General features: G+C 43.7%; 1 protein-coding gene across 1 annotated transcript in view; it reads left to right on the top strand.

Moving 5' to 3' along the window:
- The window catches only part of Rrp4 (exosome complex component Rrp4), a 72,330-nt gene that overhangs the window by 49,134 nt on the left and 5,040 nt on the right, over positions 1–18,156 (top strand). Inside the window, exon 4 of the mRNA XM_068375149.1 lies at positions 9,868–10,002. Coding sequence (XP_068231250.1) covers positions 9,868–10,002 — 135 coding nt within the window. The remainder of the gene's footprint in view (positions 1–9,867; positions 10,003–18,156) is intronic.

The following is an 18,156-nucleotide window of genomic DNA, read 5'->3' as shown; positions in this document are numbered from 1 at the left end:
GACCCTCCCTTCCTCCCCAATAGAGACGCAGTGGGACGAGGAGAAAATTGAGTCTTTGTTTACATAAGAGCTGGGTATCTGGTCGACAGATGGCGCTGTTGGGCACACCCGCAACCTGTATAGCGATCGCTGGCGAGTTTTTTCCGTAGAGTTTGTCTGTCGAGCAACAGAGTTGCAGCTATATATTCACCGGGTAAGTATATTCAAAAATTTATTTTATAATTAAAATATCATTTTTATCTACTTTTGGTATTACGCTCAAAAGAGCTAGGATTGTTTCAGAGAACATGCCACAGTCTGAAAGTGGCACTATAGCACCAGATGGAAGAGGAAAACATGGGAAACAAAAGAAAATATCCCCAAAATCTCTAGAGATGATTAAGAAGCATATCAACCAGTTTCCGGCCTGGAAAAGTCATAATGCTAGAGCAGACTCAGAAAGAAAATATTTGAATCCAGATCTCAATCGATACATCTGAGCTATTGTGACAATAGCTCAGATGTATCGATTGTACCAAAAATACTGCCATGAAAACAGTTTACCAACAGATAAAGAATCAATGTACAGAAAAATCTTCAATGAAGAGTTCAATTTGTCCTTCCATCACCCATCCCAGGACACTTGTGAAAAATGTGATACTTTAGAGGCATCCCTAATGACTGCTAATGCGGATGGAAAAAACTGCATTGAAGAAGAGAAATCAAAACACCATGAACTAGCAGAGATGGCTTACAATGAAAAAAGAGCTGATAAAGAGTTTGCTCTTAAAAACCAAGGAATTGTTACTGCATCCTTTGACCTCCAGAAAATACTGCCTTGCCCAATGTTGCAGACAGGAATAGTTTACTACAAGAGACAACTTGTTGCTTTTTATAACAACCATTTTTGAAACAAGTGTAGATGGAAATAAAGCACACTGCATGATGTGGGATGAAACAATTGCAAAAATAAGTGGCCAAGAAATAGGTTCATGTGTAATGAAATGGTTGAAGGGCGGCCTCTCAGATGACATTAAGGACTTTCGACTATATAGTGACTCTTGTGGTGGTCAAAATAGGAACCATTTATTTGCAGCCACGCTTATGAATGTTTCCAGGAGTAAGGGAATAAGAATAATGCATTCTTTCTTAGAATCTGGCCCTACACACATGGAAACAAAGTACATGCTTTGATAGAAAAATATCGAAAATCAGTTACAAACATTGAGATGCCACGGGACTGGAGCATAACAATCAGAGCAATCCTTACAAAAAATAAGTTACAAGTGACTGAAATGCAAACAGAAGATTTTATCAATTTTAAAAGCGTGTATATGTCTGCTGTGCCCCTGGTGAATCACCATAAAGACAACAAGTAAATTGGATGAAAATTAGGAAGAGGGAATACAATCAAAATTAAATTGGCCAGATTATGTGCTGGACATCCTTTTTCCCAAATGCAGCGGATTTAAGAAGAAAGGAAAAAGGAAGACCACCCATTTGGAATCTCCCACAGCTTGAAGAGGGACCAAGGCAAATTCCACCCAAAAAGTTGAAGAACTTGATTGATCTCCTTCCGCTTATTTCTACAGGAAGCAGACATTTTTACAGAAGCCTGCAGGCAGCAGAAGATGCTTCAGATGATATTTATATAGATGATGAACTCAATGTGTGAGTGTTATGGCTTATGACACAATTACTATGGATCATTACTTTTCTATTGGAACTCAACATGTCAAAAATTAATCAGATTTGTTTTCATTCATTTTGATTAATATACTCGTGTTTGTAAATTAATCACTCTTGTTTTTTCCTTTTCTTTAGCCTTTGATTCAGGATGTTACTCAACATGCCAAAATGTATCAATTTTTGTTTAGTGAATTTGATTAATCTACTTGTGTTTGTAAATTAATCAATGTAATTTTTTTTTCACTTTCCTTCAGCCATTGATTTAGGATGTCTTTTTTTTTTTTTTTTTTTTCATTCTAAGCAAAAATTTTACAGATATTGTAATGTATAATAGCTACTAGAAGGATATAGATTAACTTCAAAAGGTTTAAAACACTTTTCTCTAATAATGCAAAATTTTGTTTTAAATATTTAACTTAGCCGGTGAATATATAATAGCTGCAACTCTGCGGCTCGACAGAAAACACACTCAAAAAACTCGCGAGCGATCGCTATGAAGGTTGCGGGTGTGCCCACCAGCGCCAACTGTCGGCCAGATACCACTCTTGTATGTAAACAAAACCTTCAATTCTTCTCTGTCGACGTTGACGACAAGACGTATTCATACTCGCTGTAGAACCTGGAGTTTTCTTAACATATTTGGTGAAGTACAGTACTTCATTTTGGTTTGAGTTTTCGCAGTACAGGTGTTTTATCTTCAACTTAAATCTTGAACTCGTTTTTGGATAGATTTAATTTTTGATGACTTTGGATTGTTTTTTGGACTTTCCTTGACTTTTAAATGGCCGACCCTTCCCTCAGTACGGAAGTGTGTTTAGGCTTTTAGCAATTATCTTATCACGTTATAAATTAATTATAGATTTTCCTCTATATATTTAATATCTCAACCGCCTTTATTAGGCCTCTTCGATTAGCTTTCCATTTATAATAAACATCAAAATAAATTTTAATGATTTGTTTATATGCGACCTTTCCTGGGAGTAGGCGGTCCTAACTTGGAAACCGAAGTTAAACAACGTTGAGCCCTTTCAATCGTAAATAGCTTTTAAAGAGCTAATGATTTAAAACTTATTAAATGAATATTTTTTAATAGATATTTTATGAAAGATTTTCTTTGAATAGTCTTCGTACTGTTTCAAAGATGAACTAACGTTTAGTTTAGTTATGCTACGCAGTTTGCGCTCTATCGTTACGATAGAGAGAGAGAGAATCACGGTTTCACTTTGCAGAAAGAGTAAATCGATTCTGACGTTTTGTTCATTCTTCTTTCAAAGCTTAAATGTTTTAAATTCTATTTTAAAGGAACTTTTTAATTGAAAAACCTTTCAGTTTCTTCCTTTGGTCAAATAACCTGTTTTTTTTGACGAAACGTAAGTGGGCTCTTCTCTTAGGTGCGAAATCAAGAGAGAGAGAGAGAGAGAGAGATAGAGACGGAGGGAGAGAGAGGAGAGAAAACGTTCCGATCTTTATCTCGTCCCAAGCGGGTAACGTTGTTCTCGAGTTACTCTCGTCCCTAGTCTCTGTACGGGGAGAAAGGATAAAACGTTTTTAGTTTTTTATTCTCGTCCCAAGGCAATGTACGGTGAGAGATTGAAAACGTAGTTTTGAATGAACTAGTGTTTAGTCTCTTCCCCAGCCACTGATTTTTTTATCTTAAAATATGTTTACTGTTTTTTGCTGGTATTAATGTGCTTGCATTATACGACTGATTTCGCAATTACAACCTTTTGATGAGGGTAGAATTGCGTGCTTCAGGTAGAAATCAGTTTTATTTTTACCTAATGTGAATTGTTATTTCAGTGAAATAAGTGCAAAACAGAAAATCGTAGTGATAAAGTGATATTGCGCAAAGTGTTATCAGTGTTGCGACCGAGGGTTCGTCTGTTCGTGCCTGTCGTTCGCCTAGTCCGGGACCTCTTGCAAGCTCCCAAGCCCAGGGGAGAAGTAATGTCGTACGACTTATGGGTTCGAGAGGCCTTGATCAGCGAACAGACGTTTCCTCTATGGTATCGGGTGTATCTTACCAAGATCACCCCTACCATAAGGCGAGAGAGACGATTTTCTCCTCGTCATCCGAAGGCTTTTCGCATAAGAAACCGTGGAACAAGGTTTCGAGGCCCTTTAAGCGAAAGTCAGTCCTTTCAGGACAGGTCCAGCGTCCTGGTTTTAACCATTAGGACAGCTCTGACCCTATGCAGTCATCGGAAGACTGCTCGCCGCCTAACAAAAGCGTAACACAGACTCCGAGAGTCTTTTTGTAGGCAAGGTTTTGCGGTCACAGACGTTACCCTCGTCTCTTACCGCAACCATTCCCGTTGATCCTAAATGGGTTGTACGGCAAGACATGCAGAATAAGCTTGCCTCCCTTATGGAAGACTATTCTGCCGATAAGTCCGTTGAGCCTAGCCGTTTATCTCATCGAGATCCTGGCTTTCAGCCACCCTAACGTTCCTTTGTGCGTCCTGTTGACGTTGGCGTAGCCAAGTCATGTCAGTCAGCTTGTTTAGAACCACACTCGATGCGGTCTCGTGTGGATTTTCAGCCAAATTTGGACGTTAGGCCACTTGCTGATGCTCCTGTTGACGTTCAGGACGTTCGCTAACAATCGGAGTTGACTTGTTTTGACGCTGAGCGTCAACCTCCGCATTCTAGAGTTGTTTTGACTGCTTAGTCTAGGCGGTCAAAGCAGTCTCGAGTGGACGCTGTGCGTCCTCACGCACCTGTTGTTGTTGACAGTTCACAGACTGTCAAGCAGTTACATGACGTTGCGTCCTGGTCTCACGCACCTGTTGTTGTTGACAGTTCACAGAATGTCAAGCAGTTACATGACGTTGCGTCCTGGTCCGCTACTAATGCACCAGTGCGTGTGGACTCTGCTTGTAAAGCATTGCCACCACGGTAGGTCTCTCCCTTGCTTGAGACTCAGCTATTATCGGACAAGGTTCCTTCAGATGAGGAAGTTGCTGTTCCCCCTCCTACTGATATTCCCTTGAGGACTCTGTCAGACGGAGAGGAGCCTAAAGCTGCTTAGCCCTCTATGGACTTTAAATAAATCATGCTGATTTTTAAGGATCTTTGTCCGGATCTTTTTGTAACTGCTGCTCCTCGTTCGCCTAAACGTCAGAGCTTACACTAGGCCTAGCTACTTCGAAGCCGTTGTTTTATAAGCTAGTGCTCTCTCGCTCTTCTAAGAGAGCTTTACGTTTGCTAGGCGACTGGTTTATCACCAGGAGGAGTTTGGGGGAGACAGCCTTTGCTTTCCCTTCTTTTAAACTGGCTTATAGAGCGAGAGTCTGATATGACACGAGAGAAGTTCTTGGCTTGGGAGTTCCTGCCTCTGCCCAGATAGACTTCTCAAACCTCATAGACTCTCCCTGGCGCCTGGCCACAGACGCTCCAAGATTTTACAGGTCGACTTCACAGCTGTTTTCGAGCCTTTGAAGTTTTGCTGTACAATTATGTCATGCATAAACAAGGCTTTCAGGGATGGCTCCAATGATCTGACAGCCACGTTCTGTGCAGGAACAAGTCCCTCAGGGATGGCTCCATGATTTGGCAGCCATGTTCACTGCAGGAGTACGTAAGAGGCAAGTGCGCTCAATGTGTTCATTGTCAAGACAAACTTCACGATGAAGTCTACCAGGCTGTCTTGACAGCATTTATGGAAGGCGACTGGATGGTCTCTCTCGACCTTCAGGAGGCATACTTCCACATTCCTATACACCTGGATTCCCAACCGTTTCTGAGGTTTGTTTACAGGAATGTGGGGTACCAGTTTCGAGCCCTGTGCTTTGGCCTCAGTCCTGCGCCTCTCGTGTTTACGAGGCTCATGAGGAATGTGGCAAAATCCCTCCATCTATCGGGGATCCGAGCCTCCCTGTACTTGGATGACTGGCTTCTCAGAGCATCGTCCAGTCTTCACTGTCTGCAGGATCTACATTGGACGTTGAGTCTGGCCAGGTAGTTGGGACTTTTGGTCAACCTAAAAGTCCCAACTGATCCCATCCCAGATTATTCTATATTTGGGGATGGAGATTCGCAGTCAAGCCCTGCTCGAAGTCCAACTAATGCTGAAACGAAACGTTTATTCAGTCAGGAGTTGGAACAGTCTCGTAGGGACTCTCTCATCCCTGGAGCAGTTTGTCTCACAAGGGAGACTACACCTTCTGCCTCTCCGGTTCCATCTAGCCTTTCACTGGAACTAGGACAAGACATTAGAGACGGTATCATTCCCAGTCTCCGAACCAGTAAAGGCATGCCTGAAATGGTGGGACAGCAATATCAGTCTGAGAGAGGGACTATCCCTAGCAGTCAAGAACCCAAACCACGTGTTGTCCTCAGACGCGTCGGATTTGGGTTGGGGTGCGACCCTGGACGGTCGGGAATGCTCGGGTCTGTGGACCTCAAGTCAGAAGAGCATGCACATCAACGGCAAGGAGCTATTAGCAGTCCACTTGGCCTTGATGATATTAGAAGGCTTCTTCGAAACTTAGTGGTAGAGGCAACTCAGACAACACCACAACTTTGGCGTACATCTCCAAGCAAGGAGGCACACACTCCTTCACGCTGCTCGAAATCGCAAGGGACCTTCTCTTATGGTCAAGAATTTGAGGCATCTCCCTGTTGACGAGATTCATCCAGGGGGACTTGAACGTCTTGGCAGACTGTCTCAGTCGGAGGGGTCAGGTGATACCCACGGAATGGACCCTCCACAATGACGTGGGCAAGAGTCTTTGGGCTACTTGGGGTCAACCCACCATAGACCTCTTTGCCTCCTCGTTGACCAAAAGGTTACCAATCTATTGCTCTCCAGTCCTAGATACAGAAGCAATCTACATAGATGCGTTTCTACTGGATTGGTCTTTTCTGGACTTATATGCATTCCCACCATTCAAGATAGTCAACAAGGTACTGCAGAAGTTCGCCTCTCACGAAGGGACAAGGTTGACGTTGGTTGCTACCCTCTGGCCCGCGAGAGAGTGGTGCACCGAGGTACTTCAATGGCTGGTAGACTTTCCAAGAAGTCTTCCTCTAACGGTAGATCTGTTACGTCACCCCCACGTAAAGAATGTCCATCAAAGCCTCCCCGCTCTTCGTCTGACTTCCTTCAGACTATCGAAAGACTCTCAAGAGCTAGAGGCTTTTCGAAGGAGGCAGCCAGTGCGATTGCAAGAGCTAGGAGAGCTTCTACCATTAGAGTATACCAGTCGAAGTGGGAAGTCTTTCGAGACTGGTGCAAGTCAGCATCTGTGTCCTCGTCCAGTACCTCTGTAGCCCAAATCGCAGATTTTCTTTTACATCTGAGAAAGGTTCACTCCCTTTCAGCTCCCACGATTAAGGGCTACAGGAGCATGTTGGCTTCGGTCTTTCGACATAGAGGCTTAGATCTTTCCAACAATAAAGATCTCCAAGATCTCCTTAAGTCTTTCGAGACCTCTAAGGAACGTCGTTTGGCAACTCCTGGATGGAACTTAGACGTGGTCCTAAGGTTCCTCATGTCAGACAGGTTTGAGCCATTACATTCAGCCTCCCTGAAGGATCTCACCCTCAAGACACTTTTCCTAGTGTGCTTGGCTTCGGCTAAAAGGGTCAATGAACTTCATGCCTTCAGTAAGAACATCGGCTTTTCTACAGAAAAAAGCCACTTGTTCACTTCAACTTGGTTTCCTGGCCAAAAATGAACTGCCTTCTCGTCCTTGGCCTAAATCTTTTGATATTCCTTGCTTATCAGAGATCGTAGGCAACGAACTGGAAAGAGTATTATGTCCTGTTAGAGCTCTTAAGTTCGATTTAGCTCGTACTAAGTCATTACGAGGGAAATCTGAGGCATTATGGTGCTCAGTTAAGAAACCTTCATTGCCTATGTCAAAGAATGCTTTGTCATATTTTATCAGATTTTTTTAATACGAGAAGCTCATTCTCACTTGAATGAGAAAGACCGATGTTTGCTTAAGGTTAAGACGCACGAAGTTAGAGATATAGCAACCTCCGTGGCCTTCAAGCAAAATAAATCTCTGCAAAGTATTATGGACGCGACTTTTTGGAGAAGCAAGTCAGTGTTCGCGTCATTTTACTTAAAAGATGTCCAGACTCTTTACGAGGACTGCTACACACTGGGTCCATTCGTTGCAGCGAGTGCAGTAGTGGGTGAGGGTTCTACCACTACACTTCCCTAATTCCAATATCCTTTTAATCTGTCTCTTGAAATGTTTTTAATATTGTTTTATGGGTTGTTCGGAAGGCTAAGAAGCCTTTCGCATCCTGGTTGATTTGGCGGGTGGTCAAAGTCATTTCTTGAGAGCGCCCAGATTAGGGGTTTGATGAGGTCCTGTTGTATGGGTTGCAACCCTTGATACTTCAGCTCCTGGGAGTCTTTCAGCATCCTAAGAGGATCGCTGGGCTCCGTGAGGAAGACAGACTTACAAGGCAGAGTAATCGTCTAAGTCAACTTCCTTACCAGGTACCTATATATTTTGGTTTTGTTATATTGATAACTGTCAAAATGAAAAAACACTTAGCTTATACGCTGTAAACATAATTAACTCTGGTCTCTACCCACCTCCTTGGGTGTGAATCAGCTATTATATATTCACCGGCTAAGTTAAATATTTAAAAATGATATTTTAATTATAAAATAAATTTTTGAATATACTTACCTGGTGAATATATAAATTAAATGACCCTCCCTTCCTCCCCAATAGAGACGCAGCGGGACGAGAAGAATTGAAGGTTTTGTTTACATACAAGAGTGGTATCTGGCCGACAGCTGGCGCTGGTGGGCACACCCGCAACCTTCATAGCGATCGCTCGCGAGTTTTTTTAGTGTGTTTTCTGTCGAGCCGCAGAGTTGCAGCTATTATATATTCACCGGGTAAGTATATTCAAAAATTTATTTTATAATTAAAATATCATTTTACACAATTTGCAGGAAATAAAATTTTGAAAGTTTGGTTTAATATATTTTTTTCTTTAAAATTAAAAACAATAATGCAATGCTTTGGTCAGTAAATAATATTTTAAAAGATGACCTGTCTCAAAATAGAAAGAGCTTTCGTTTGTTGTACTTGCCTGATTTTTAATAAAGGAAGCAATCTTTCAAATGCGTTTTTCTCAAAACATGATTTTATGACATTGGCCCTTCTTGTACTCAGCCTTAGAATTTGTATTCATTTCCGATGCAAGGCTTCTAATTTCTTCTTTGAATAACATTACAAACCTTTAAAAGTCAGTGGGTACGTGTATTTATGAATGTGTAGAATGCATCAAATAAATTACCTTTACTGTATTTATTATGGGAAAAATAGATAGCTTGTGAGCAGTTTGGGTTGCGAGCTTGCTTGTGGAATGAAGTAAACTCATATACTGAGGTACCACTGAATTGTACAAGAAAAATGTGATGGCAGACAGGGCCATCTTCCCTTTTGGGATACCTGTATATTGAAAAGAAGATACAGCATTCTTATTATTATTATTATTACTAGCTAAACTATAACTCTGAATGGAAAAGCAGGATGTTATAAGCCCAAAGGCTTCAGTAGGGAAAAAATAGATCAGTGAGGAAAATTGAAATAAATTGTTATTATTATTAGGTAAGTTGTAACCATAGTTGGAAAAGCAGGATGATATACGCCCAAGGGCTCCAACAGGGAAAAATGGCTCAGTGAGGAAATGAGACAAAAAATTACAAGAGAAGTAATGAATAATTAAAATAAAATATTTCAAGAACAGTAGAAACATTTAAACATCTTTCATATATAGACTATACAATGAGACTTATGTAACATAAAAACATTTGCTACAAGTTTGAACTTTAGAAGTTCCACTGATTCAACTACCTGATTGGGAAGATTATTCCACAACTTGGTCATAGCTGGAATGAAACTTCTAGAATACTGTTTAGTATTGAGCCTTATGATGGAGAAGGCATGACTGTTAGAATTAATTGCGTACATAGTATTACGAACAGGGTGCTACTGTCTGGGAAGATGTAGAGAAAATGCAAAGGATGATCAGAATTATGAAAAATCTTATGCAACATGCTTAGCAAACTACTGTATAAGAAAACAAGTGTCAATGACATATAGTGAAAAAAACTTCTGAGAAATAGAGTGTAGACTTAACAAACAGATTGCATCTATAGGGAAAATGAGTGTCATAATACGTAACTTTTCAATTAATCTCCCCGCCCCCCTTTCACAGAGAAGAAGCAGTGTTGAAGATGAGCGAGAAATGAGGGCACTTCTTCGTGAAGGGGACCTTGTTTGTGTTGAAGTTCAAAAAATTAATGATGACGGTTTACTACGACTCACAGCACGTTCAACCAAATATGGTAAAGTAAGTGTACAGCATACCTTGTGGAAGTGAGTTTTTATTGGTATTCCGAATTTCAAATTACATTGTGTTTTTAATTAGCAAAGCACTTCCAAAACCAGCCATTGCAGTAGGAAGTCTTTTGACTCCTTTTTGCTTAGGGTTAGGTACCAGATCATTAAATAGGTTAAATGAGCTCTGTGGTAAGACACTGAACTTAGAACTTAAATTTTTATTTACTTTAAAATCTGATGGCAACTCTTAATTACATCCCATGGCTCTCCTGATTATTTTGTTCACATCCTTATTGTATCCACCTCATTCACATTTTCTCAAACATTTCTTTTACTATTGACCTCAATGAGCTCAACTTTAGTTCTTTAATTGAGTAGTTTAACTACACCAGTGAGTCACACTTGTACACTCATAGGCTTACCCAGAAGAATTAATCCTAAAACATAAATGAGAAAGGAAGCAAGATTAAGTTAGTAAACCTATACCCTCAGGTGGGAAAGCTTAAACTTTTCCCCCATGGGGTTGCAGACATGTGATGCAGATATTACATGGTAAAAATGAAGAAAACCAAAATATTGTGAATTCTGTTAGACCTTGAAAAATCCATATTAACAAATTAATCTTTCTGGGCTCGAACCTGTGCCGCCCAGTGAATAAGCTCCATTTAGCACTTATTCTTAGGTAATTTACTGCTAAATATACCAGAGAAAAAATGTAAAGGAGTGCTAGGTTAACTAGCTCGCTCACCTATTGGTGTCGGTATAAAATTGGGCGTATAATCCAGAGGTCCCGCACTATTTAGATTCATCCACGACAGAAACCCCAATAGAGGAGAGCCGTTCAACCTCACTCGGTACTACTAACAATGCATCCGCTCAGAACCAAACTCCTTTTAGCACGACTTGTGCAGTAACCCGCATTTTTGTTGTGCTCTCGTTTTGGATTATTTTCCATTGGATTATGGCTTCTTCGTCGGTTTCCCAGGAGACACCGTCTAAGTTAAGTACCAAGCTGTGTTTTGCTGTGTTTTGAGCAACCTAGATCGTCTAATATTTGTTTTATAGGAGTGTATTCACTTCGTTCATACCGATCTTGCTTGATTCCATTTACAGTTGGTACTCCTGTTTTGAGAGCTTTTAGTTTCACTCGCGGTGTTACTATATGTATTATTTTTATTATTAAATTTTATTTGTTATTATGGATATTCATTATTTAGCGTTTAGAACCCTCGTGGTTCAAATTTTGGGCCGATATCATTTACGTATCGTTATGGCTGCCGACCTTCGTGCTAGGCGGCAATGTTATTTTTTAAGCCATCAGGTGTGTCTTTTGTGATTTAATTATTATGTTGCATGCCTTGCCCAAAAATTTTTATGTGTTTATTTTATATTATCAACGCTATTACTATTATAATGAATATTGTGCTATTACTCCGTTTGATCTGTCTGGTTGGGGATCGTCAGTTGGTAGCCCTGCTGCTCCGTATCACGTGATCCTCCCCCATGCTCCCCCTATCGCTAGGGGGTGGCTAGGCTTCTCTCCCCCTCTCCCCTAGGGGACCGTTGCCTTCCCTCCTTGTAGAGGGGGTAGTTCAGTGTTTATGGACTTTGTCCTCCGGGTGTCCCGGCGGGTTCGGCTCTGTCTAGTCTGGTTGGCCACCGGTCAACAGAGTTGGATCCCGGTGCACCCTATTTTATATTCACTTATCACACTGGTTTATGTTATATGAAACCCTCTGGGTTCCGTTGGCGGTTCTTATCTACAGTTCCGCCCCCCTATTTAATTTATAACAGTTCCTATGATGATTATATGACAGATCACTACCCCGGAGTTCCTATACGAATTGGTTTTGGATACTTTTATTTCCCGGCCCGGGGCTTAGCCTCGCCCCGGGAAATCAGACACCCTGTGTCTTAAATTTTTGTTGTTGCATCCTTTTTTATACTCCCGGCTCGACCGGAATGGATGGCTATACTTTAGTCTTAAGCTAGACTTTTGTTTAGGCCGGGTCCTCCGGACCCGCCCCTACTTAAGAATATTACAGTTAAGCCCTAATCTTGTGTTAGGCTTATGTTAGGCCCGGGTCCTCCGGACCCGCCCCTACTTAAGAGAATTACAGTTTCTCATATACTATTTACTTTAGTCTTAAGTTAGACTTATGTTTAGGCCCGGGTCCTCCGGACCCGCCCCTACTTAAGAATATTACAATTAAGCTCTAATCTTGTGTTAGACCTATGTTAGGCCCGGGTCCTCCGGACTCGCCCCTACTTAAGAATATTACAGTTAAGCTCTAATCTTGTGTTAGACCTTTGTTAGGCCCGGGTCCTCCGGACCCGCCCCTACTTAAGGGAATTACAGTTTCTCATATACTATTCTTTTTATAGATGGTGCATTGTCTGACGCCGGCCTGTGCAGCTGTTATACACCAGCCTTGTGGCCACTCCGTCTGCCGATCTCATGCCCCTTGTGGGGTTCAACTGGAAGACGTTGTGGTATGGCACCCGGATAACTGTGTGATTTGCTTCGACCTCATCACTACCCTTGGATCTGACTCGGTGAGTCCCGTTGGCTATGTTGCCTTCTTATTTTACTATTAGTAAGATCTCTATGGTCTTGAAGGACCATTGGGAGTCTTCCCTTTTATAATTCCCACTATTATTTCAGGCATCCCCGGAGCAAAAGTCTGCGGCTCGGGCCACACTGAAGGTGTGGGTTGGTGGTTTTGCCCGGAATGTGAAGTCTAAGCGGCCGTACGTCCTATCTGAGGACTACTGCTCCATGGTTTACCCCAACGCTAAGTCTTCAGCCGCTGTGGCTAGGCATGTGGCAGCTCCCATCATTGCCCACATTGATGCCACCATAACGGGTCTCATCGACCCAGAGCAAGATCCATCGGACGCCCCCGGAGGTCTGGAGGACAATGTTGCCTCCATGAACCTGGACGTCGAACCAATGTTACTAGACGAGCCGGATACAGGTAGGGTGGTAAGTGAGGCAAGTGTTTCCGGCGCTGAGATTCCTATCCTCAGCCCCGCTCTTTCTTCTTCTTCTGATCGCTCTTCCTTTCATGGATTTTCTGGGGACCGTGATTCGTCTCAACGATCATACCCGGTCCCCCCTAAGGATAAGTCTACATCAAGAACCTTACCCAAAGCTCGCAAGCCCCACAAGACTTCCCATAGCTCTAAACAAGGTACAGACCTGTCATCAAAGGCCTCTGGTTCCTCCTCTAAGTCTCACGACCCGGGAGTTCATTCCGCCCCTCCTGCTGCTAGCCCGGGCCTTTCCGAATCAGCCTTGCTTCGCATCGTGTCGGAGATGCAGGCAAAGTTGGTTTCGGAGATGCACTCTAAGATGGACACGATGTTCTCTAACATCGGTCAGAGACTTGGGGCTTTAGAGCAAGGAGCTCCGGAGAGAGTCCAAAGCTCTCTCATCCCGGATGCCTCTAAGCTCCCGCCGTTTGCCAAGAACAACCCTTGGCGTATGGCTCTTCATTCCCCGTTCTCAGACGGAATGTTGACTTTGGAGGGCCTTGGCACTCGTCCTCTAGAGGACTTTGAATTCTTTCCTCCTGGTCTGGCATTTCCATTTCATGGTTATGCCAGGCTTACCGAGGAAGCTTTAGTTCGGTTAGACAAGGTCCCCAAAGAGACGGTCATCTTCCCTAAGGAGCAAGCCCAATCTGTTTGGGCCAGATTTTTGAACGACATCGGCTGCACTAACACCATGCTGACGCCTTATAAAAGCTCTTTTACGATGTTCTTAATGGACAAGAACACCTTGACTCCATGCGTCAATAAGGTGGCAGAGCTTGCCTTCCAATATGCTCTGGAGGAGAAGCCCTTGCCTCCCATCCGAGAGGTGGATCCAATCTCCCTCCTTCTTCCTTCAGGCATTGAGTGTTGGGACAACGTCCATACCACCTTTACCTCTGGCAAGCTAGCAGCAGACTGTGCCTCAGTTTTGTTTAGTGAGAGGCTTCCCCGTCTCCCGGAATCCCTCATTAAACAGGAATATGATTCCCGCCTACGTGTGGGCCGTACTCTAAACTTGGCCACATCCACGGAGTCGATAGCCTTGACTTACGATACGGAGAGTATTTTTAAGTCTCTCAACAAGGCTACATTACAGTCTTTATATTATGACCTGTATGACTTCGCTACTGCTAAACGCAGATGTCGCAAGCATGTCCTAGCTGAGGCGACGATTAGGCATGAACCTAATAAGCTCATCCGGTCCTCCTGTTGGGGTTCAAATCTCTTCCCCGAGGATCTCGTAGAGGAAGTCTTGGCGGAGGCCACTAGGGTTAATCAGAGCCTTAAAACCCGTTGGGGTTTGACCCCGAAACGCAAATATGACCCCGCAAATTATCAAGCCCGGGGTAGGAAGAAGCTTCGTCCATATACCTCCACCCAGTTCAGGCAACAGCAGAGTGGTTCGTCCAACTTCCGGCTGCCTCTTCCCCCATCTCCTGTTGTCCCTGCACAGCCTTCCACCTCTCAGGCTCCTTCGGTTGACTATGTCACCGTTCTGCTCCCTAAGAGCCAGCTTTCTGGTGCCTCCTCCACTTCTCCTGCCTTTAACCAGTCTTACGAGGCTCGTAGCTCTTCCCAGAGTTATGGTAGAGGTAGAGGCTACCACCGTGGTTCTAACCAGAACAAAGGCAGGGGAAGAGCCTTTCGCAGAGGAAAGAATTTCCGAGGCGGACGTGGAGGCAACTCCTCAAACCAATACTGAGGTGCAGCAGGTAGGGGGGAGGCTCTATGCCTTCCGCAACAAATGGAGGTTCAGTCCCTGGGCGTTCAGTATCATCTCCAAGGGACTGGGGTGGAGTTGGATTCAAGGACCTCCTCCTCCGAACAAATTTCGTCAACATTCCACTCCGGACCTGGTCGAATTTGTCCAGGATATTTTACAAAAGAACGCCATACAAGAAACGAAACACCTGAAGTTTCAAGGTCGGCTGTTCAGTGTCCCGAAGAAGGATTCGGACAAGAGAAGAGTGATTCTAGACCTATCCCTTCTCAACTTGTCCATTCAATGCGACAAGTTTCGAATGCTTACCGTCTCGCAGGTGCGGACCTTACTTCCCCGTGGGGCCGTCACCACCTCTATCGATCTTACAGACGCCTATTATCACGTCCCGATAGCGAGACACTTCCGTCCGTACCTAGGCCTTCGCTTAGGGGACAAAAGTTACTCCTTCAAGGTGATGCCTTTCGGGCTCAACATCGCCCCAAGGATCTTCACAAAGTTAGCAGAAGTCGCTGTTCAGGAACTCAGGAATCAAGGGATTCAAGTAGTAGCCTATCTGGACGACTGGCTCATTTGGTCAGACACCTCCCAAAATTGCCTAAAAGCCACTCACAAAGTCATCCATTATCTTCAATCTCTAGGCTTCCAGATCAACTTCAAGAAGTCCCGTCTTCTTCCAAAATCGAAGTTCCAATGGCTCGGCCTGCAATGGGATCTTATATCTCATACTCTGTGTCTTCCCAGACCCAAGAGGTTAGAGATTGCAAGGAACACCAAACGCTTTCTCAAAGACAAAGTAAGTTCCAGACGACTCCAAGAGAGGATTCTGGGGTCCCTTCAGTTTGCCTCAGTGACGGATCTTCTTCTGAAGGCAAAATTGAAAGATATCAATCGTGTCTGGCGGTCGAGGGCGAACCGGAAGCTCCGGGACAGGAAAGTCCGCCTTCCTCCCATTCTACGGGAAAGACTTCTTCCTTGGACAAGAGCAAACAGTCTGTCAAAGTCAGTTCCCCTTCGATTTCCGCCTCCGAAATTAATCATTCACACGGACGCATCCTTATCAGGTTGGGGCGGCTATTCTCAGCTCAAGAAAGTTCAAGGTCTTTGGACTCCCTTGTTCCGCCAATTTCACATCAATGTGCTAGAGGCCATGGCAGTTCTTCTAACTCTGAAACGTCTCGCTCTTCCCAAGAAACAACACCTTCGTCTGGTCCTCGACAGCGAAGTGGTGGTCCGCTGCCTCAACAGAGGCGGGTCAAAGTCAGGGCCTCTGAACCATGTTCTAGTAGCCATATTCTCCCTAGCAGCCTTGAACCGTTGGCATCTTTCAGCTGTCCACCTGGCGGGAGTCCGGAATGTAGTGGCAGACGCCCTGTCCCGGACCTCCCCTCTAGAATCGGAATGGTCACTCGATCTAAAGTCATTTCGGTGGATTCTCTCTCAGGTTCCCGGTCTCCAAGTGGACCTCTTCGCCACGGAATCCAACCACAAATTGAGAGTATATGTGGCTCCCAATCTAGACCCTCAGGCTTACGCCACAGACGCCATGTCACAGAATTGGGACACCTGGGAAAAGATTTATCTCTTTCCCCCGGTGAATCTTTTGCTGAAAGTTCTAGACAAACTGAGATCCTTCAAGGGACAAGTAGCCTTGGTCGCACCCAACTGGCCCAAGAGCAACTGGTATCCTCTCCTGCGAGAGTTGAGACTATACCCTCACCCGATACCCAATCCGGTTCTGTCTCAGATAGTACAAACACGCGTTGTGTACGCTTTCTCAAACATTCAGAGCGCCCTAACTTTATGGACTTTATGAAGTTTGCGGCTATGCATGGTGCCAATATTGATCCTCAAAACACCTTGTTCCTAGAATCGGATAAACGGGATTCCACCATCCGCCAGTATGACTCTGCAGTTAAAAAGTTGGCAAAATTTTTAATAGACTCAGACGTGAACTGTATGAACTTGAACCTTACAGTCACTTTCTTTAGATCTTTATTAGAATCAGGTCTGGCAGCCAATACTATCACCACTATTAAATCGGCTCTGAAAAAGATCTTCCTAGTGGGTTTTAACATAGACTTAACCGACTCTTTGTTAGCTTCAATTCCGAAAGCTTGTGCCAGACTGAAACCGGTTACTCGTCCTACCCCGGTGACCTGGTTCCTTAATGACGTACTCAAACTGGCTTCTGATACCATTAACAGTTCTTGTGATTACATTCCCCTTCTCAGGAAAACACTTTTCCTGGTGAGCTTGGCTTCCGGGGCAAGAATTTCTGAATTGGCAGCCTTGTCGAGAGACCCGGGTCATATTGACTTCCTGCCTTCGGGAGAGGTCCTTCTTTCTCCTAACAAATTCTTTTTGGCTAAGAACGAAGACCCTCAAAACAGATGGTCCTCCTGGAAAATTGTTCCCCTCACGCAAGATCCGTCTCTGTGCCCTGTTACTACTCTTAGGTCTTATTTATCCCGGACCTCCTCTAACTCCTCGGGGCCTCTATTCGTTAGAGAACAAGGCGGTACCATTACTATTAAAGGGATCAGGCAACAAATTTTGTATTTTATTAAACAAGCTAACCCTGACTCTTTTCCTCTTGCACATGATATCAGGGCGGTTGCTACCTCGGTGAACTTCTTTCACCACATGAATTTTACAGACCTTTCCAGGTATACAGGGTGGAAATCACCGTCAGTGTTCAAGAAACACTACCTTAAACATTTGGAAGCCCTAAAATTTTCTACAGTAGCCGCAGGGAGCGTAGTTACTCCCAGGTAACTCACAGGTTAATGCCTTGTCTCTTTATCTCTCCCTCTTACCTGCCTCATTTATACCCTATTGTATTCGTTGGTCTCGCACCTGAATACTGTTATTATATTTGTAAATTTTTATACTCCTGAGTATCTGTATATATTATCACTCACGGCATTATTATACCTACCTTATTGGATTTATGTTCATATTTAAGATACCCTTATAATTGTTTTTTGGTACTCATCTCTGATTAAAAGCATCCTGTATTTCCCTTACGCTTATGTTTTTTCCTTTATTTTGCAAGTTTGGTGACATTTTCTCTTGTATAGATTCACTGGGCGGCACAGGTTCGAGCCCAGAAAAGGGATTTTGACGTAGGAAAAATCTATTTCTGGGCGAGGGACCTGTGCCGCCCAGTGAACCCTCCCAGCTCCTCTCCCTTGGAGTCCCCAAACTTTGGGTGCTAAGGAGTTGGGTTCTGAGCGGATGCATTGTTAGTAGTACCGAGTGAGGTTGAACGGCTCTCCTCTATTGGGGTTTCTGTCGTGGATGAATCTAAATAGTGCGGGACCTCTGGATTATACGCCCAATTTTATACCGACACCAATAGGTGAGCGAGCTAGTTAACCTAGCACTCCTTTACATTTTTTC

Source organism: Palaemon carinicauda, chromosome 6 (genome assembly GCF_036898095.1).
Source record: "Palaemon carinicauda isolate YSFRI2023 chromosome 6, ASM3689809v2, whole genome shotgun sequence".
Lineage (NCBI taxonomy): Eukaryota > Metazoa > Arthropoda > Malacostraca > Decapoda > Palaemonidae > Palaemon > Palaemon carinicauda.
This window is presented reverse-complemented; position numbering and strand designations above follow the sequence as displayed.